General features: G+C 33.2%; 1 protein-coding gene across 1 annotated transcript in view; it reads left to right on the forward strand.

Moving 5' to 3' along the window:
• The window catches only part of Si (sucrase-isomaltase), a 69,752-nt gene extending 47,913 nt beyond the window's left edge, over window positions 1-21,839 (forward strand). The window contains exons 33-47 of the mRNA XM_052178690.1: window positions 842-904; window positions 2,103-2,219; window positions 3,477-3,564; window positions 4,771-4,909; window positions 6,195-6,328; window positions 7,278-7,312; window positions 7,399-7,515; window positions 9,228-9,376; window positions 10,911-10,995; window positions 11,078-11,134; window positions 11,720-11,844; window positions 16,078-16,166; window positions 18,486-18,535; window positions 18,737-18,904; window positions 21,771-21,839. Coding sequence (XP_052034650.1) covers window positions 842-904; window positions 2,103-2,219; window positions 3,477-3,564; window positions 4,771-4,909; window positions 6,195-6,328; window positions 7,278-7,312; window positions 7,399-7,515; window positions 9,228-9,376; window positions 10,911-10,995; window positions 11,078-11,134; window positions 11,720-11,844; window positions 16,078-16,166; window positions 18,486-18,535; window positions 18,737-18,904; window positions 21,771-21,839 — 1,485 coding nt within the window. The remainder of the gene's footprint in view (window positions 1-841; window positions 905-2,102; window positions 2,220-3,476; window positions 3,565-4,770; window positions 4,910-6,194; window positions 6,329-7,277; window positions 7,313-7,398; window positions 7,516-9,227; window positions 9,377-10,910; window positions 10,996-11,077; window positions 11,135-11,719; window positions 11,845-16,077; window positions 16,167-18,485; window positions 18,536-18,736; window positions 18,905-21,770) is intronic.
• Window positions 21,840-22,116: the final 277 nt, after the last annotated feature.

Here is a 22,116-nt window from a genome sequence, read left to right on the forward strand (position 1 = left end):
ATCTTGATTTGATTTCCATATGGTATTTCTAAGGATTAAATAGAATGGGAGAATTAAAAGAATGAAAACTGATATTGACATCGACAACAAGCTCAGACCTTCCCTGGTGTGGGAGGACAACAATGAGTGTGGAGGACCGTGTGCTGCCAGGAGTCAGAGACTTGTAGCCTAGAGTAGGAAGTAGGGAAGTAATGGTTGCCAGACACAGACACGGAAACTGTTTTTCTGAACAGACTGTGGGTTGAAAGAGAGGTAAGTCAGACTGCCCATTTTTACCACTTCTGGGCTTTAAGGCTTGGGGGTTAGTTGTTTTCTCTGACTTCTGTGAATAGCACATTTCCTAGAATGTTGGGTCTGTTTTAGGGCCCTTGATTAGGAAGATTTTTTTCTTTAACATTCAAGAAAAATTATAATAGCATTTAAAATAGAATAAATTTTACCAATTCCTATATTAATGACATCATTTATGAAATGTTTAATTTTTTTCCTCTTATTTTTGGTCACTATCACTGTTGTTGTTGGATCGAAGTCATATTTGTGATAAAAGCATTCAGTTCAACACAGTCTAAACAGCAGTTAATCAATTCTAAATCACATTCAAGGTGGTTATAGCACATGCTAAAATTTAGGGAATGTGGATTAAAAAAACCGTGTATTTTTAGCCAGTTTTTTCCTCTAGATTCAAAAATAAGGTAAAATAAAATGTATAAGGTGTAAGTACAGGGATTAGATGGACATAAATATAAAAGTTAGATTTTGCCTCTATAACATATTTCCAATTCATGCAGCAATCATTCTCTATTCATCTTGAAATATTTTTCAATTACCTCTTTTTTTACAGGTTTGGCCAGATTTACCTAATGTTACAATAGATGAGACTATAACAGAAGATGAAGCTGTTAATGTAAGTATTGTATTGCTAAATTCCAAAATTCAGGTTTTGAAATTAAATGTTTTATTAGCATATACTTGAAAGGAAAAAAATTTTATAAAAATATCTTCTATTAGATTGATTTTCATTGTCCCTACCTAACTTTTCCTCTGTATGAAGCCTTATAAGTAACTACATGAAGCAATTTTAAGTTATAAATCACATTTAGGATTTTTATCTTATCACAATAATGTAATAATGTTAATGTTAGGTTTCAAACTCAGGTCAAAAGGTTAAGACTCCTACCAGGCTTCAGCTGGAAACCCGCCCTCACTAGTTACAGGACTCTGGATGGCATAACCCACCCCGTACATACCCTGGACTTTTCCAGCCCAGGGCCAGGGCTTTCTTTTCCCCAGCTTTCCTTCTTGATGTAACCTGCTGCCACTGCTTCCTGACTCTTCTCCTCCCATTTCTCCCACCCTTCTCCTCATATAGCTCATGATCATGTCCAGTCCAGACTCTCCAAGATGCCCCTGCCTCTGCCTATGCTCTCCCATAATCTACAATAAACTTTACCCTCTACCATACCTAGGATCAGTTCACATCATTTTGTTTTGATTTCTTTCACTCTCTTTTTTTCATTCACTTACCATGATATTTTACTTTTCATTACTTTGATTACCCTATAGCACTCAGCATACTACTCCTGGATTCTGTGATGATAAAAAGAGAAGTATTATCATGCTTAATTTGCAGAAAATAGGTTTTAAGACTCAAGACGTCATAAAAGATAGAGTTTTTAACCTGGATCTCCTCCCAGAAAACATCAAAATTTCCAAAGTTGCCAAAACTTCCTCAATTTGTAGGTTGGAGGTTTGTGCACACTTCCTTTCTCCATGTTTACATTTCATCTGACTTGAACTTGCACAACTCCTGTGATTTATTATGTGAAACTACTCTATTTAAAAATAAAATAATGCTTGTAGTCATCTGCCTCCTCTGTCATGGAACCTTGAGCTGTTCTCCCATCACCTACTTAAGATAGAGAGGAACACTTTCTTCCTCTTTGCCCTTTCATCCCTGTCCTCATTGTCTTGGGATGCTGAAGAGAAACTACATTAATTGTTACTCATGTGCAACTAGAGAATCTGAAAACAAAGTTCTGGTGACATATGCACATTCTCTGAGAACTTTTTCAATAAAAGCATCTCCATTTTCTTTTGTTCAGGCTTCCAGAGCACATGTAGCATTTCCAGACTTCTTTAGGAATTCCACATCAGAGTGGTGGGCAAGAGAAATTTATGATTTCTACAATGACAAAATGAAGTTTGATGGCTTGTGGATTGTACGTGAGCTTTTAAGTTTTTTCCATATATTTATTCTGTAGTAGTTTGCAAATATAATAATACCTATATAGCCTTGTAGTTGAGCTCACTCTTCTGTTGTTGAACATTGTTATGCAAAAGACTGCTGGAATAGACCCTTAAATTTTCAATATACATGTATGACAGTTACAACCTGGGTTTTTTTTTTACTTTAGAAGGTAGCCTCCACTTTTAATTTTGAAAAATGTATTAACCACTCTATTTTACCTGGTGCAAAAACGTCACTCTCAAATATTAATAAAAGTAATGCCTTTCAAATGTCTTCCTTATCTTAGAAGAAACTTTACAATTTTGTTACAAATATTATCAGTATCATTTTGAGAGAGAAGAAAAAGAATCTACTTTTGTATAAGTAACTATTTAATGCAGGAGAAGGTACATTGTACTTGTCCAGCTTTTTTGATTGGGATTGATTGTTGTGAATCATGCCTTGAACATGAATATTTGTATTTACCACATGTAGCATACAAAATTCTATGATGCATAATGTATGATTCAAAATCAAAATTTATTTGCTATTCAAACATTTGGAGTGTAACAGATATTTCATAAACATGTCCTTGAGAATTAAACATGGGTCAGAAAAGATAACTTTTTCTCAAGTGGAGGAAGTCATTTCATGAGAGTTCTTCAAGCACCTGTCCATTTTACTTGTTTATAGAGACTCTAATCCACATGCTCAGTAGCGGTGCTCCTTGTTGCTTCTCGTCCCTGTGGCTGATATCAAGCATAACGATGCCCTTTGAAGCTGTTTACATTGTAAACTATATCTTGTGTTCTCAAACATAAAATAATTGATGTCAGCTTGAAGTAGGGCTAAAGGGAGTAGAAGTTATAAGACATACATGATCATAAATTATATCATGGGAGCATGATATTCAATTCAGTCTTATTTGCAGAAATCCACATGCAAAGTACAGTATTTTCTGTTTCTCTAATGAGACATAAAGTATCCCTTTAGATCTCCTGAGTTAAACAAGGGAATTTGATGATAAAATTTTCTGTAAGTTGAAATATGGAGAAAACAGAAAGCTGTTCAAAACTATTTAACCTATTTGCACTCCAACACTCCAAATTGATTACTGTAATACTCTCTACTTCCCAGATAACACACACCGCCCAGAGTTAATGACAGTACTGCCTCAGTCTCCTGAGCTCTGGCACTATAACATTGTGCTACCAAATTATTCTTTTCAACTTGTTGTTTTCTCTTTAAGGACATGAATGAGCCTTCCAGCTTTGTAAATGGAACAGTTACAAATAAATGCAGAAATGATACACTAAATTATCCACCTTATTTCCCAGGTATAATTTGATGGCTATATATTTTTTATAATATTGTATCATTATTATTGCTTATTGTTTATGCAGACCTCAAATTATAGGAATTGTAAATTTATGCTAAAATTTCAATGGTTAGTCACACAGACCAATGGGTCCAACTTCATGCCCAATATGCAACAACTCAACACTCTTTTAAAGATAAAAGTAAATGTTTTATTTCTATACTCATAGTTCTAACATAATTCAAAGTTTTGCTATGGTTTTAGAGAATTTTCAAAATTAAATTATTTAATTTCTTTTATCACTATAAATGGCTTAGGAATTTTTCCCTAGGAAGGGGAAAGGGAAGAATGATATTTTCTGCCACTTGTGGTCTGCTGACAGCTGTTGTCTGAAAGTAGCTAGTAAACACAAAGTTTGTTGAAGACAAGAATAGCTTTGGTTCTGAATTTTTTCCTCTAGGTAGATTATTTTTAAGAAACTACTGAATCCACATTTGTTATTTAAATGAATAAAAAGCAATAGAAATTTTATCAATGAAGAGGTGGGTTGATGATAGATTGCCTACTGCTCTTTTAGAGGACAAGAGTTTGGTTCTTAGCACACTCCTGCAGTAGCTCAACACTGTCTATATAACCGCAGTTGCAGAGGACCCAGCCTCCCACAATAGCTCCACACTATTGATATAACTCCAGATTCAGAGGATCCAACACTACTCCAGTAGCTCAACACTGTCTATATAACCCTAGATCCAAAGAACCCAACACTGTTCTTTGGCCTCCATGAGCATTTATACTCATGTGCATACGTAAGAAAAAAAAAGTAAATCCTAAGAATCATATACAAGTGACAGTATACTCATATTTTAGACATTAAGAACATAATAGATGGAATTTTAACATTTGGTAGAAAGTATATGTGTTTACTGTGGTACATCAGGGGAATATAGCTAATGATGTATAGTATTTCAGGATATTTGTAAGAACAGGTTTTTCACATATTCACAATAATGAATTTTTGAAGGCTTTGAGGGATCATTATGATATTGAATCTGAGTTGATTAAAATCCAGTTTATTCATGAATTAAAACATCTTTTCACATTTGATAAGAATCTTTTATATCATTAATAAAACAAATCTGTAAATCAAAATTAACGCCTATGTAGATATGACCTACATAATTCAAGTCATGATCTTCAAGGTATTATTTTTCCCTGATTTTCCCAGAACTAACAAAAAGAGGAGAAGGGTTACATTTCCGAACCATGTGCATGGAAACGGAACATATCCTTAGTGATGGGTCATCAGTTTTGCATTATGATGTGCACAATTTATATGGATGGTCACAAATAAAACCCACTCTGGAGTAAGTTATGTTTCTAATTTCCTCCTCTGCTTTTCTGGTTCAATTTATATTGACAATATCAGCTTCAAACTTTCATATTTCAAGTGTCTTGTTGAATTTCTTTCTATTTCAATTGTTCTTTGTAAATTACTCCTTCTTTCATAAAATTTAGAAAATAGTTCATTGCTCTCAATCACGTAAGCACTCAGCTAATCTACTTATCATTAATATGTCACTGTTTTTTCATATTAGTCCAAAGAATTTTAGGTCATTTTAGTGTCACATGTACAAGTCATATATGTATTTATGTGTTTATATGTATGTGTGTGTTTGTGTGTGTGCTGGTATATGTGTATATCATATATATGTGTATCCCACACATGTATATTTAAATATACATATATGGTAATATATGTTATATGTATATATGTCATACATACATATATATGCTTATTCAAGAGTAATATAGGTAAGGAAGTACTTGCATGATGAAAGATGACAAATGAAAAGAGAAAAAAGATACAAAGTAAAAATTAATGTATCTTTATATTATATTTTAAACTGATATATATTTTAATAGTCAAAATCATTAACACAACTCTCTAAGGATAGAAGAGAAAGAGAAGAGTAATTATAAACACATTTGTAAAATACATTTTCCTGATGAGGTTTGACTAGCGATAAATTGCTGAACTAAAGTACAATGATTGCTTTTTTCAAAAACAAATAATCCATTATAGCCTCACATTCTTTCTATGCTGATATGCAAAGGGTGCGTTAGCAAATATATTCTTCAGAGTTAAATGTACAAAAATATGGGTAAGTTATAACTGAGAAGATAAGCTAGATTGAGTTTTGCATTTAGACTTGTATGTTTTATTTGAATATTAACTTAATGTTATTTATAGTTAACTTACATTTATTGAAAGGTTAAAAAAGAAAAATTTCATATTATATGTGTATATCACTCTAGTAAATATTAGAAGAGAAGAAAAATGTCTGTCATGCCTAGAAGAGTTTTAGTACATAGTAAGTGAAGATTTGACTGTAACAGAGAACCTATGCCTCATAGTAGATATAGGTTTTCATAAGGTTGTCTCAGTAGAAATATTTAAGATAGGCATTATGGCACAGGCTTCTAATTCCAGAACCTGGAAAGCAGATATCTGAGTTTGAGGGCAGTCTGGTATATAAAGCAAGTTCCAGGTCAGTGAGGACTACACAAAGAAACACGTTCTTAAAAAGCAAAAGAAAATATTTAAGGAAAATGAGTGATGCAATCATGCAACATGTCTTCATTGTACAGTGCATTACAGAACACCACTGGTCTCAGAGGGATAGTCATATCTCGGTCCACGTATCCCACAGCTGGTCGATGGGGGGGACACTGGCTCGGAGACAATTATGCAAACTGGGACAATTTGGAAAAATCACTCATTGGTATGTGATAATCATCTTCTATCAGTATTTTTTATACCTTTCAAGACAATATTTACTTTGTCTTGTGCTAGGTAAGTATCATCACTGAATTGTAAGAATTAAAATATTAACATCATTTTTATGAAATAGGACACCACTGAATTGTCACTAGTCAGGCAGATATAATCAAGGATACTTTAGAGAAGCAAATGACTGATGATACTCAGCTAGTTTATTTGGATAGAAATATCTTTTCCATTTTGGATTGTTTCCAGGTTGGAAATGCAAGAACTTGAAGAGACAGTATTCTAGAGCAAAGAAAGAAATTAATGTATATAATCTGCTAGAGAGTAAGAATCACTAAGAGAAAATAAAGAAAGAAACATCCAACTAAAGTATTTTCTGACACTAAATACATGGCAAAAGACTATACATTTCAAACCATGAATAAAGAACTACTCTTTTGATTCCAGCCTTAAATATTATTGAGTAATGATAGATTCCTTCAAACCAAGCTTAGAATATCTTTACAAAAGAGATGAGGAATTATATGGATTCAATTTTGTTGAAGATCTAATCTGTTGTATTACTTTAAAAAAGTAATTGTGTTTGTTCCATATGGTAAAATAAATGTCTAAATACTAGCAAAAAACCCTCATTTATTTTAAAGAATAAAATTAAAACATAGTACTACCACTTAGACTTATGCCACTGGTATGTTTATAGCTTATTTGAGCTTAAATTATATTATAGTGCTATAACCTTAACACATGTGATCTCTTATATTTAAGAATATCATTAACACTCACTCATATGTACAATGACAAGTATTATAAGTTTTATAACAGAATAATTTATTATTAATACCAAAAGTTTTCATTTCTAAGGACTGACATACAAAGAGATCACCTTCACTGATAAAAATAAAATAAATGAAAATATCAATCTAAATTTTTATTCTAATTTTTAGGTATGCTGGAATTTAATCTTTTTGGGATACCATATGTAAGTAGATCTGTTCAATTCATATTTGTAGTTTATACCTATTTAGAAACAGTACTTGATATGCATTAAATGCACCTTTCTTTTAGGTTGGAGCAGATATCTGTGGTTTCTTTAATGACTCAGAATACCAACTCTGTGCTCGTTGGATGCAAGTTGGAGCCTTTTATCCATATTCAAGAAATCACAACATTCAATTTACTAGAGTATGTAATTACCACATTTATGTCAATTTTGTTTTATTTATTTTCCCTATGCAGCCTTATATTGTTTGTTGTTGGTTCAATTATATTTTATTGGACAATGTTATAAATGAAGATTTCAAATATTTTCATATTAATGAAGTAGTGGTAAGTGTGGCCTGAATTGTACCAGAAAAAATGGATTGCTTGTAGAACACATACTATAGCTGATTGATACAATTTTGGAAGAGTTAGGGGGGAAAATAGAGGTAAAACCTATTTCAAACAGGGATAGAGTTACAACAAAAATTTCAACTAGAAACTAAATTGATTAGAAGTATGACACATTTGCAATAATGAGCACAATAGGAAGATCTAAAAGCAAATATTGAAAAGGCAGTTTTAGAAATTGAGAAGAAAATATAACATGATTTGTAGGAGCAGATTTCTGTGCAGTGGCAATCACTGAAAGTTATTAACATATTTGTATACAATTTTTGAGTGTTATGTTAGACAGTGATTAATGGAAAACTGTGAACAGTAAGAAGCAATATACTACTATGCACTAGCTTGTACTAAACTTTTAGTTTTGCAGGGAAAAGGAGAATTGATCAGAAAGCATGTCCATCCAAGTTTGACATAGAAAATATCAGAAAGACATAGTAGTAACACATTTATGAATCAACAGGAGTGTGTTGAGAAAGCATTGTACTATTCAAATTTTACTTGAATATAGGGGGAGTGAATTTACTTTCTTAATAATCAAATTACAAGGATACTGAAAAAATTAGGACTACATTTTGAAACAGTTTTAAAGACAAGCAAACTAGGAGAAATATTTTGAAGAACTATGAACATTTTAATAGAACTGTGTTACTAATTGAGGAAATAACCACATTGGAGAAAAAGAAGGGGTGGATGGGAGGACAGGGGGAGAGAAGGGGGCTTACGGGACTTTCGGGGAGTGGGGGCTAGAAAAGGGGAAATCATTTGAAATGTAAATAAAAAATATATCGAATAAAAAAAAAGAAAGGTCTAGATAGGGAATGGTTTAAGGACTATTTATGGAGAGTGTATACATATGTTTAAATATTTAGATATTATTCTAATGTTTCATTATATTATAATGTAATTTATCTATATCACACTTATATTTAAAAATGTGTTAAAATCAAATAAGTATGAGTTATGGAGAATACAGTTGAGGATATTTATGAAGTGGCATAGCACCATTAATATTTCTCCTTTGCCTTGAAGTGTATATTCCAAAGGAGACTGAAATGTATTCAAGATTAGTATGTATATTCCTCCAGTGATATTATGATATATTTATCTGTTCATTTCACATGAGACTATATGATGGTATGTAAGGCTAATATGGTGAGCTCCCCTTATCTCTTGGTATTTAAGGCTACATTTGTCTTAACAAACCATATCACTTTCTTTTTAGATTTTACATCCCAACATTGAGTATTACCATAGTTGACAATATATTTTTCATCTTTTAAAATATAAACTATAATTTGTATGTATTACTTACTTTAAATCAAACTTTGGAATTAATTTTCATTATCTTATTAAAATACTTTATATACTACCACTTTTATTTTTCATACAAAATAAAACTAAGACAGCATGGAAGATTTTTATAAAGATAGTTTATAGAATATAACATTATTAATAATTTGCTACTTTTATTCTCTAATAATGTATTGTTGCATTGTGCTTTATTTCAGAGACAAGATCCTGTTTCCTGGAATGAAACTTTTGCTCAAATGTCAAAGAATGTTTTAGAAATCAGATACACTTTGCTGCCCTATTTCTACACACAGATGCATGAAGCCCATGTTCATGGTGGAACCGTCATCAGACCCCTAATGCATGAGTAAGTTTGAATTTTATTTTTTTCTTCAGCAAGTAGCTTTTGATTACTTAAATCTATTATCTATTATGATATAATATTTAATAGATGCTTTATTATACATTTTGAGTTAATAAAGGATTTATATAAATAATTCTAATAAGCCCAGTTATGTATTCCATTAGCATATAAAATCCCATAATAATTAAATAAGTAATACTTTAAAATAATCTCTTTAACTTATTCATGAGGTACTTTGCTTCTCAAATCTCCTATATTAGCTGAATGATTAAATAAGGTGGCCTCCAGATTTCACTAATGATAAACCAATAAAAAGGCACAACTGTCTTTTATAACTTAATTGCTAATGCTCAAAATAAAATTATCAAAATAATAAATTTCAATTTTATGCCTTCACTTTTGATTGAAGATTAAAAGGTATAGCAAATAAGAAACTGAAGTATGTTCGGCCCTGAATGAGATATCTCTACCTCTTTAAGGCTTAGCCGTCATTGTGTGAGTGTAAAAGCCAGAGAGACTGCAGATGACCACAGGAAAACAGTGCTTGCTACACAAGGAAGTGCTCTTTCAGTGCTCTCAAAAGTTTCTGCAAGCTTGAAGCAGACAAAATCCAAGCATGGAATGGGAAAAGAGACAGGAAGTCCTACTCCTGGCTGAGGAACTACTAGCAATAGATGAGTCTAGCAGAGGAAGATTCAGTTTTATGTGTCTAGCTCCTGGTGGGTTGAACGTGCTCCAAGGGATAGTCAAAGACTCAGTATATAGGCAGCACAATTTCACCCAATCGAATTTTATAATAAAAAAAGTAAGAGAATGGGTTGGGGGTGCAATAAAAGGATGTGATAAATTATCCTTATAAAGAAGCAATTAGCAGTTGCAAGTATTACCAAAACACAAAATAAAATTTCAAGGAAGTTATATTTTAAAAAATATAATAAATAAAGTTTGTAGTAAAGAGGTACAGGTATACCTCCATTCAAGGAACATGGAGGTTGTGATCTTAGCTCACCTGCTACTGCCCCATTGTTCCTCTCACCATTAACTGACAGAGGTGATGGCAAAGCAGGAATAGGGTCATCATAGTATCTGACTACTTCTGGCTGGTTTTGTGGGAGTCGTGTCTCTAGGGAACTGAGAAGAATGGGTATAGGGGATATTTGTCCAGTCTTAGGAGAGCTGGCAGTTTCCTGCTGTCCAGAGTCTGTGGAGCCATCTGAGGACAGGTCAGAAGGAACAGGTCCAGCAAAAGCATCTTTGTGACAGGAGATAGGAGCATCTGGAGGTTGCTTCTCTGGAGCTGTCCTGGATTTTTGTTTTTATTTCTGAAGTCTGTACTACTTGACATTGTGTTTCAAGTAATAGAATAGCCTTTTGTTTTAAATATTTTTGAGCATGGTTCTCAGTTGAATATTAAAAAATAAAAAATTAAAAAATTAAAAAAAATACAGCAAATTGGGATTTCAATAAACATTTTATGTTTTTCAGAAGAAATTAAATTCTTCAGTTTAATTGAGCTATTTGTTATTCTTTTATGAAGGTTCTTTGATGATAAGGAAACTTGGGAAATATATAAGCAGTTCCTGTGGGGTCCAGCTTTTATGGTGACTCCTGTCATTAATCCTGTAAGTAAGATCATGTGTTGTATTATTGAAATGACAGAATTTTATTTCAGGTTATTTCAATGACTTTCTTTTTCAATTCCAGTTCAGAACCGAAGTGACTGGCTATGTTCCTAAGGCTCGATGGTTTAACTACCATACAGTAAGTTTTGGAAGAATTTTGCGAAGTTAACTAAACACACACACACACACACACACACTCACATATATATATGTATAATATATATAAATTAGAGAGACAGTGAGACAGAGAGAGACATTCATATAATTTATGTATCTATTAATTTTCCATTTAAACATTTTCTATTATTTATATGCAGTTAATTATATTTGAATTAAACTAGCATACCAAGGTACCATTGATTTATTTTGGCAAATAATTTATTTGGCAAAGAAGCACAGAAATGAATACTGTATGACAAAGTTCTGTTACCTCTTTGGCTATACAAAAATGACGATTAAGAATAATGGAGTTAGTTATCCATTCTTTGTGACCTTGTGAAATCTACACTTTCTATGTATAAGAAATCTGAAATCAAATGACATCTGAGAATGAATGTATAACCAGGATTTTAGAATACATTTTAAATAAAAGGATTTTTAAAAGATGTGTTTTTTCTTCATTTTGCAGTAGAAAATTGTGACATTTGATTTCATGAATGTGCTTTCATAATCTTACATTACTGATTATGTCATTTCTCACCCCCATATTTATTCTCATTATCAGGGGGAAGACATAAAAGTCAAAGGAACACATCACACATTTCCAGCTCCCTATGATACAATAAATCTACATGTCCGAGGAGGCTATATTCTCCCATGTCAAGAACCAGCACAGAACACGTATCACAGGTAAGTAAACTGTGTTTACAAATGACTCCAATGAAGAAGTATGGAGAAGGTCCTGATCCTGGAAAGGATTGATCTAGCATTGGAGGGGAATATAAAGACAGAGAAAAAAAGGAGGGAGGTCATTGGAAAATGGATGGAGAGGAGAAGGTTTATGGGACATATGGGGAGGGGGGATCCGGGAAAGGGAAAATCATTTGGAATGTAAACAAAGAATATAGAAAATAAAAATATTTAAATAAAAAAAAGAACTGTAATTGCATTTTGTAAGATATCTGGCTCTAAAAGTCAGTAGTTAGCAATGTCCAAGCTTTCCCCCGTAATCCTAACGTGGGGGTTTAGTTATAAACAGAAGGCATGGCAGAACATGAGGCTATTGATGAACTGCAGCTTTCCCTGCTCCCTAGTCCAACTGGGATGACAGAAAGCCATCCTGGCAGACGTCACACTTAAAGCTTTGAGTCAGGTGAATATCCACTGATCTGGAGAGTTGCATATTTTGTTGCGAGATGAAACAATCGTGTCCAACCTTTGCTTTAAGAGGAACTTTCACTATAATAGACAGTAAATATAATAATCATGATAGTGACTGATACTATCTTTCAGTATCACCTACCTAAAATTTTCTTTAAAACATAATTTCAAAGGAAAAGCTGCTATTATCTCAAATGTTGAAGACCCATGGAAAATTGTATTCCAGTGATACTTCCCTTCAGAAGTGAGGCTTCCCTGTGAAATACAAACTAAAACTACCTGACCTCTGTGTGTAATATACATAAGTATTCACAAATGAATAGTTTAGTTTGTCTTTTGAGGCTTAAGGGAGGCCATCATATTTTTTTTTAATTTTTTTTTTTGGTTTTTTTTTATTGTTATTTTTTTATTCGATATAATTTATTTACATTTCAAATGATTTCCCCTTTTCTAGCCCCCCCCCACTCCCCGAAAGTCCCGTAAGCCCCCTTCTCTTCCCCTGTCCTCCCTCCCACCCCTTCCCAGTTCCCCGTTCTGGTTTTGCCAAATACTGTTTCACTGAGTCTTTCCAGAACCAGGGACCACTCCTGCTTTCTTCTTGTATCTCATTTGATGTGTGGATTATGTTTTGGGTATTCCAGTTTTCTAGGTTAATAACCACTTATTAGTGAGTGCATACCATGATTCACCTTTTGAGTCTGGGTTACTTCATTAGTCATTAGGGAAATGCAAATCAAAACAACCCTAAGATTTCATCTTACAGCAGTCAGAATGGCTAAGATTAAAAATTCAGGAGACAGCAGGTGTTGGAGAGGGTGCGGAGAAAGAGGAACACTCCTCCACTGCTGGTGGGGTTGCAAATTGGTACAACCACTCTGGAAAGCAGTCTGGCGGTTCCTCCGAAAACTGGGCACCTCACTTCCAGAAGATCCTGCTATACCACTCCTGGGCATATACCCAGAGGATTCCCCACCATGTAATAAGGATACATGCTCTACTATGTTCATAGCAGCCCTATTTTTTTTTAATTTTTAACTATGACATGGAAATAATGACACTTCTTAAAAATATTCATTTCTGATTTATTTTTCTTTTTGAGGCAGGGATTCATATAATTACAAACAGATTTTCAACTTCCTATGTAACAAAGGATAGCCTTGAATTTTGATCTTTCTGTCTCTGCATCCTGGGTGTTGCTGGGATTTCAGGTGTTTTCCACCTTGTTTAGCATATGCATGGTGGGTGAGCTCGTACACCATGAGAGCCTGCTGAGCAAGATGTCTAACTGAGCTACAGTCTCAGACCTGAAAACTGTATTTTTGTAAGACTCTCTAGAATACAAATAGGAATTGTAGGAAAGCAAGAGGAAGGTATAGGGGTTTCAATGTCTTTTCCATTTTCATAGACTGTGTATCACAAACAGCCCCACTATATTTGATAAACCTGCATAGACATACCACTTTAACCCAGTGTCCGTAGTTTATAACAGGGCTCGTGCCTGATCTGTCGTTTTAAATGAATAATATCACATATAGCAGACCCCTTATTCCAAACAGCCTTTCTTTTCTATCCCACCAATTCCATGGTACCCATACCAGTCACTCAGCCTTTCACAGTCAGCATTTGCAGCTCACAGAGTAACATGCTTTTGGAAGTCCATGGCAAGGAGGCTTTTCAGTGTACTTTCATTTGTTTAATACCACACGTACATAATAGACCTTCCATCTCCCAACATTTTATCTGATCCTATCTTTCAACATCATCTACCTAAAATTTTCTTACTGATTTATCACTGAATGATATTCGAGTTTATGATGCTTACAGAGTCCCTATTATTTGATGAAATCCCTTTGATTTACATTTTGTCTCGTTGCCTCTACCTCCTCATTTCCATTCCTGCTATATTTTCTGACTGATACTTTGTGGAAATAAAGATATCCATTAACAATGAAGTCAATTAACAATTTATAATGGTTGTGGTTAATATCCATTAACAATATAGTTAATAATAGTCCCTGATGGTGGAGGTCCAAGACCTGACTGCCTTCCATTTTTCTTTATCCTTGTCCTGACTAAAGTGAATTTCAGTATTATTATTTATCACTTAATAAAATGCATGGGCCACTTTTTAAAATATAATTTATAAGGACTCCTACTGATGTGTCCAACCTCGAAGAACCATGAGTAGATTCTGTGACATGGTCAATGTAGGAGTGATTCTTTACTTTGGCTTCTTACTCTCTCCTATGAATACTTCCTGGGAAGCTAGAGGATGGCATCCCAGAGCCCATCAATAAAGAGCAATTAACCACTTGAGCCATTTTCCACATGTATATGTATGTATGTATATGGAGATATGGATACATATAATTGTGTCTTGAAGAACTCTCACTCACTTTCAATGAAAGAGGTCTTTCTGCATCTTTTCTCTGTTTATGTTCTGAATATCTCAAGTTACATGGAGTATTGGCATTACATTTATAGAGTATAAGCTGTAACACTCTTAAATATAATTTTTCATAAGTATTTATGAATTGTGGGCTCAACCAGACTTTTTTTTAAGACCGTATTTTGCTATGTAGAAGAAGTAAACATTGAATCTGTGATGTTCTGTCTCAGTATCTCAAATTCTGGGAATATGAGATTAAAGTAATATGCCGCAATGCATATAACTTAACCAGATCTTTTTTAGATTTATTTATTTATTTTATGTATTTGAGCACACCACTGCTCTCTTCAGACACACCTGAAGAGGGTATCATCAGATCCCATTACAGATGATTGTGAGCCACCATGTAGTTGCTGAAAATTGAACTCAGGACCCCAGGAAGAACAGTCAGTGTTCTTAAACAAAATCTCTCTCTTTTTTTTTCTGCAGCCCCATATTTTTTATATTTATAAGATATAGTTCCTTTTAACTAAGTAAATATTAATATGCATATAAACATTTGTGCTTTGCCATGCTCACCTATAATTTGAGTATGAAGTTACTAAAAATATTTAGCTGTAAAATTCTGATTGTGTTGGAAAACTTAAGAATAGGAGACATTTCAATGATATTATTATCATATCAAGGCAGAAAATAATAGTTTTTTAAGAAATTCCTTTTTTAACAATTTGATGATGTCAAATCAAGTTACTTCTCACACACTATTACCGAATGAGCTGTGTTTAATTAGTAAATAGACCTATATAGGCATGAGCTGAGAGACACTGTCAATTAAAAAGTGTAAACTTAGAAGTATAGTTATTCTTTGCATTATTATTAATATGCAATTATAATAGAATGTTTTATATGTTGAAATGTGAAGAAATTTTACACTGAATATATTAAAAATTGTATTACTCAGGCTGAGACTACAGCTCAATTGTGGAATGTTGGACATATGTATGCCTGACCCTGGTATATGAGAGAGGATTGGAAGGCAGAGGGAGCTCAGTAGGATGGCAAGGAGAGACTGATTAAAATAGTGGTGTATAAAAGTACGGGCATCCATAAGCCTAAAATTTTCAGTTTCTATGAATGAGTCCTCTTCTAATTAATCGCAGTAGATGAACTTCTAAAGCTAAATAAATTTGACATATTTTACATTCAATATGATGATTTTTTTCTGTATGTTGTTTTCTCATTTTATAGAAGTAAGCTTCATTTTCTGTGTTTACATTTTTGTTTTCTTAACTTCCATTATAATTCATATTTTGCATGACTATCATATTAAAAAATATCCTCTGAAAACATAGAATTATATTTTTTTCTCGTAGTCGACAGAATTACATGAAGCTCATTGTAGCTGCAGATGACAACCAAACGGCACAAGGAACTCTCTTCTGGGATGATGGAGAGTCAATAAGTAAGTCTTCCATTCAGATAAATGTAAATGACCGCTGTTGAGATAACCTTTATTTTTGTGCACTTTCTGAAGGTTGTCTTTGTATTATTTAAATGTTGATTTCTTACCTTCAGGAGAAGTGCATATAGACTGGACCTTGGTGTTATTTCTCTTGGATTATTATCTGCCTGGTTTTTTGTTTTTTGTTTTTTTGCTTTTGTTTTTTGGTTTTGTTTTTTGTTTTTTTCCAAGACAGAGCTTTGGTGTGTAGCCCTGGCTGTCCTGGAACTCACTTTGCAGACCAGGCTGGCCTCGAACTCAGAAATCTGCTTACTTCTGCCTCCCAAGTACTGGGATTAAAGGCATGCACCACCACCACCAGGCTGCCTGTGTATTTTGTAAACATTCTTCACCATTCACGATTATCTTCTGATTGGTTTAGTAATGATCTAACTGGCTATAGCATGACATGAGAGGAAGGGCAGGACTTTTTGACACAGTTAGGAACTCTGGGAAAGTATTAGGTGTAGCTGTGTGTTTGTGTTTGTGTGTGTGTGTGTGTGTGTGTGTGTGTCTGTGTCTGTGTCTGTGTGTCTGTGTATATGTTTCTACAGCTGGACACAAAGGTGGAAGGTACCAGTACTGGGACTGATTATGTGAGAGAGTGGTAATGGATCACAGGACAGGATGTGGAATAGAATATTTGGGTTAATTTAAGCTAGACGAGTTAGATGAGAGATAGTCACCTAAGGCCTAAGCTTAATAAATAATAGTAAGTCTCTGGGTCATTATTGGGAATCTGGTAAGTCAGGTTGAAATAGTCAAGAGATAGACAGAGATATGCATATGCTCTTAAATTACACTGTTTCAGCTATTGTATGTTAAAAGTTGAACATAAAAATAAACATATCATTTAATGTTCAAATAGTATAATAATTGCTGGAAACTATACATAAAAAGTTTAAAAATTAAAAGTTAATTTTTCTCTTACTATAATAATATTTACATACCTATGAAGCTCGCACAGTGATGTTTACATTGACCTGATAGGTCAATGAGCTAAGTAAGACATATTCCATGTGTCATAATCAATGCAGAAACATACTCTAAAACCAGAAATCAGTTTAGATTCCTCACTGTGTTGCTTTTGATTTTGCTTATCCTTCTAACATCCAATGTGTTGTTTTATTTTTATCTTAACTTTAAAAACTACCTTAATGCTAAATTTATTTTCATGATGTCCATGATGATATCTCAACATAAAGAGAATAAAGAGGTAAACCTCCCACTACATATGCTTTGCTCTCCATTGGCACCAGGTACACCTAAAGCGTTTATTAAAAGTACATATTCTGAGAGTTAGGGGGAAAACTCAACTAGTAAAGGGCTTGCCTAGAAAACAGGAAAATCTGATTTCTATGGCAAGAACATGTACCTCTTGGTGGTTTTTGTTTGTTTGGTTGGTTTGGTTTTGGTTTTTCCCCAATAATGTTAGTGTGCCCTTGCAATCCTAGACTGAGGAATTAGAGACAAACTTATCTTTCACATGAGATGCACACAATGTTGTCTGTGGTCTACCGAACAAGCTCTAGGGTAGTGGGAGAAGCTGTCTCAAAAACTAAAACACTTGGAATAATCCACCTTTCACAAATGCATAAACACAAATATATATATGAATACATCCATGCATACATAAATAAATGAAAATCTGCATATGTATGTGAATATAGAGAAGGAAAATGTTCATGGGATAATATCAGTTTTGGAATCAGCAAAATTTTCAGCAAGTTAAATTTCATAAAAGTAATGACACAAATAGACCACAACATGCACATTTTTCCATGTGTGACTAGATGAGGAATTATAAGATATCAGGTATTCTACACCATGCCAGTCCATGTATCAATCATATATATAACTGTATTTTTTTCTGCCATCTTATATATCCTCAGTTCTAGTATGGGTACAAGAAAAATAATGTTTTTTTAAGTTTCTTCACATTTTGTCTTATGATAAATTTCCTCACTGTACCAGGAGACTCGCCATAATAATAATTATTATTACAATAATGGCAATGTACATCTCCTTTATTATTTTGGTTATTGCAATTAAATACAATAGAAAGTCATTAATAAGTGTTAGAAATATTATTATTTTGACAAAATGGTCTTTAGATAAATTAATGGCTATAACTTTTTAATTTGTTTGTGTGTACATTTGATTTTATACTGAAATGCATCAATAGAATATGATATAAGTTTTGCCTGGGAAGAAAAATAAGTATGTTATAATTTATTATTCTTTGAAAAGAAACTCACTTAATATTTTTTCTCTCTCCAGACACTTATGAAAATGATCTATATACCTTGATACAATTCAATTTAAATCAGGTGTGTAATATCTTCTATAATAAATTTTTCTAAATAATGTATGAAGTTTTATTCCTGGTTCACTATATTAAACACACTACATAATGTACTTGAATCATTTATTTGCTATCCAAATGAGATTCATGTTAGTTCACAGCTATGCATTGTCTAAGTATTTACTTGAATTTTCAATAGAGAATTTATTTTTCTTTGCTTTTATAGACAACTTTGACAAGCACCGTATTGAAATATGGGTATAAAAACACAAATGAGATGAAACTTGGAGACATCTCTGTATGGGGGAAAGGAACAACCCTTATCAGCGAGGTAAATCTGATTTATGGTGGAGAAACACAACAGGCTCCATTTACTCAAGATGCAGCTAAGGAGGTGAGTGATGTAAACATGTGCTTTACTCAAGTAAGCCTTTGAACAGTATCTGCATGATTCCTCATGGTCACCGCCAGGACAAACAAACAGAGTTACAAATTCTGCTGCTAAGTTTGCCAGTTATTTAATTTTGTTATGCTCACATATTTATGTATGTGTTAATAACCTTAGTAACTTGTCTTATAAATAAATTTAATGGCAGCTATTTAACAATTTCTCTTACACAAAATAAGCAATATTAATTTAGATTAAAATTCTATATTGCTATCACCTGGAACAATGCCTCAAATATTATCTTTTTAATTAATTAATTAATTAATTAATTAATTACTTTTACACTCCATATTTTATTCACCCCACTTTGTCTACTCTATGAGTGTTCCACATCCCATGCCTCCTCCCTCTCCCCTGTCTCCATGTGGATGTCCCCACCCCCACCACGCCTGACCTCTAAACTGCCTGGGACCTCTGGTCTCTTTAGGGGATAGGTGCATCATTTCTTAATGAACACAGACCCAGCAGTCCTCCACTGTATATGTGTTGGAGGCCTCATTTCAGCTGCCTGTTCAGTGGTCCAGTGCTTGAGAGATCACAGGGGTTTAGATTAATTGAGACTGCTGTTCTTCAAATACTATTTTCAATAGTAAGATTTACATTTGAGTATTGCATATACCTAAGATAAAAAACTTCTGAAATTGTTTCAAAATTAATGTGGCTCTGTTTAGGAAAATAAATATTGTCATATTAAAGAATAGAGAATCAGAGCCAGGCATTAAGATTTCTGTGTCAGAACAGCACCACTATAATTTTAGACCTTTCTCCAAATTTGGTAAAAATGTACTTATATGCAACCTTTAAGTTCCTTCTCATACACAATCTGTGAATTCATGGCCAATAAAGTTGAGCTTAACACAATTTATATTCAAGATAGCGTTACTTATATTTCCTCCAGGTAATGCCATGTGTTCATGCCTGTAACTGTGAGTAAAACATGGTTTTCAAGTTTAAATTTGTATGGAAAGTGCTAGCCATGAAGCGGTCGACATAAGGAAACTTAATTCCCAGAGTTACAGGCTGTCCATCTTTAGTTTGAAATCAAGACAGCATTGGTCAAGTTGAGGTTCTAATGGATCCTGGGCTGTAGTGCCCATCATCACCAGGGCCATGTTCTCTTTTACTTGATTCTGAACATTAGCTGTGCTGACACTGTCTAGTCTGCCTCTTGGATTTACTCTTTAACTTAGAATCTAGTCTTCTACTACTTCAACTATAAACTATTGTTTTTAATTTTTTTATTTTTTCAATTATGTTAGCATTGAGGCAGGGGAGTAGTATAGACTCTTTGGTGCCCTTTTTTGGTAAAAGTTAATAACTTAGCCCCACAAATCTATGTTATTTGGAAACATGCCCTGACTTATAAAATTCCTAGTAAAAATGATACTGATTTAGTCTTTTTATCCAAGGTAGAAGACAGGGCAATTCTTTCCCTTAAAGGCAAATTGGTTTTCCAAGATGCAAGGTTTTTTCACCATTAATCACAGTTTAAAATAAATTGGATTGTATTTCCTTTGTTTAGTCAGATTGAAAAAGAGATGACATGATTTTTGTGTTTTTTTAATATATACATAGTTAACAATAGTAAATAAGTCTCACAATTTCAGTATAAAAATAAAGTGTATAATGATAGCTGCTCAGGGTCAAACGAAGTATTCTGAAGTGTTATTCCAAGTTTATCCAGGACAATAATATCATGTAAAAAAATAGTCTTCCAAAAGAAGTTTGTTTCATTAATTCTAAATCTTTGCACAGATAAGTTTAAATGTTAAGGAAATTATTTCAATGATTTATAAACTATCTCATTTCAAATAGCAGCTATATGCAGTTCCTTATAAGTCACTGTCTATAAATCTCATGCATAAATATATACTTCAAAGTCATATGTGTTGATGATACAATACCACTTAGCACTGAAAATGGAAAAATCACATTATACAAAATAAAAAGGTTTTATTTATGTGTTTAGATTATATTTATAAGTAACAATAAGTAATAGGAGTCCATGAATTAGAAAAATGGCAAAACAGAGCATATGAGTTAGGAAGGAAGAAGGAAAAATATGTAAATAAGTAGTTTCAATCTCAAGAAAGTTTAAGAACTATATATGTATGTGTGTGTTATATTGTATTATATTATTATATTATATTACATTATATTTTTATATTATATTATATATTTGTTATATAATCAAGTTGGACATACTCTAGAATACTCTGGAAAAGCATCTCTATGAGACATTGTCTAGTCTTGATTGGCCTGTGTGCATGCTTGTGGAACTTTATCTTGATTATTTTTACTGATGTGGGAAGACCTAGTACACTGTGGAAAGCACCAATCCATTCTATGAGTCTGTGTCCTAGAATACATGAAGACTATGTGAATTTATTACTAGAAAAAAATACACATATCCTTGACTGATGCCATTTACTGTGAATGTGAAATGATACAATGCAATGTGATCTGTGATGTGAAGTGACGTGACATGACATGACATGACATTGCATGACATGACATGACATCACATGACATCACATGACATCACATGGGGCAATGTGATTAGCTGTCTTTAAGTTCCTGCCACTCAGAATTTCTGGATATGATGAACTATAAACTGGATTGTAGGCTAAAGCAACCTTACCTGATCATACCTAAAACAAAGAACATGTATGAAAACCAACATGAAAATAAGGAGAAACTACATCTGCTTACATAGAGATAATCTGAGATGAAAATGTTTGTTCAAAAAGAATGACAAGAAATATATAGTTACACTTAATCAATTAATTTCAACTTCACTTTCTGTTTTTAGATACTAGTTATTGACCTGAAAACTAAGAATGTTACTCTTGATGAACCAATACAAATCAGCTGGTCATGAAGATCACCTTCAGTTTGAGTTCCTGAGGCAGAATTGATATCAGGTCCATGTTTCTACTTCCATCTTTCCTGACTACCTACTTTCTTTAAAGCAGAATTATTGCACCCTTCATCTAAATATTTCTCCATTGTGAGCATCAAAAGGACTACTAGCTTGTCCTATAAATGCAATCTGGATGCCAGTGCTCAGCATGTTTAACAGGATTTGAATAATTGTAATACCTTTCAAGCAACAGCTAAACCTATAAACTTGTATGCATGTAATTAGAATATGACTA

This window comes from Apodemus sylvaticus, chromosome 4 (genome assembly GCF_947179515.1).
Source record: "Apodemus sylvaticus chromosome 4, mApoSyl1.1, whole genome shotgun sequence".
Classification (NCBI taxonomy): Eukaryota; Metazoa; Chordata; class Mammalia; order Rodentia; family Muridae; genus Apodemus; species Apodemus sylvaticus.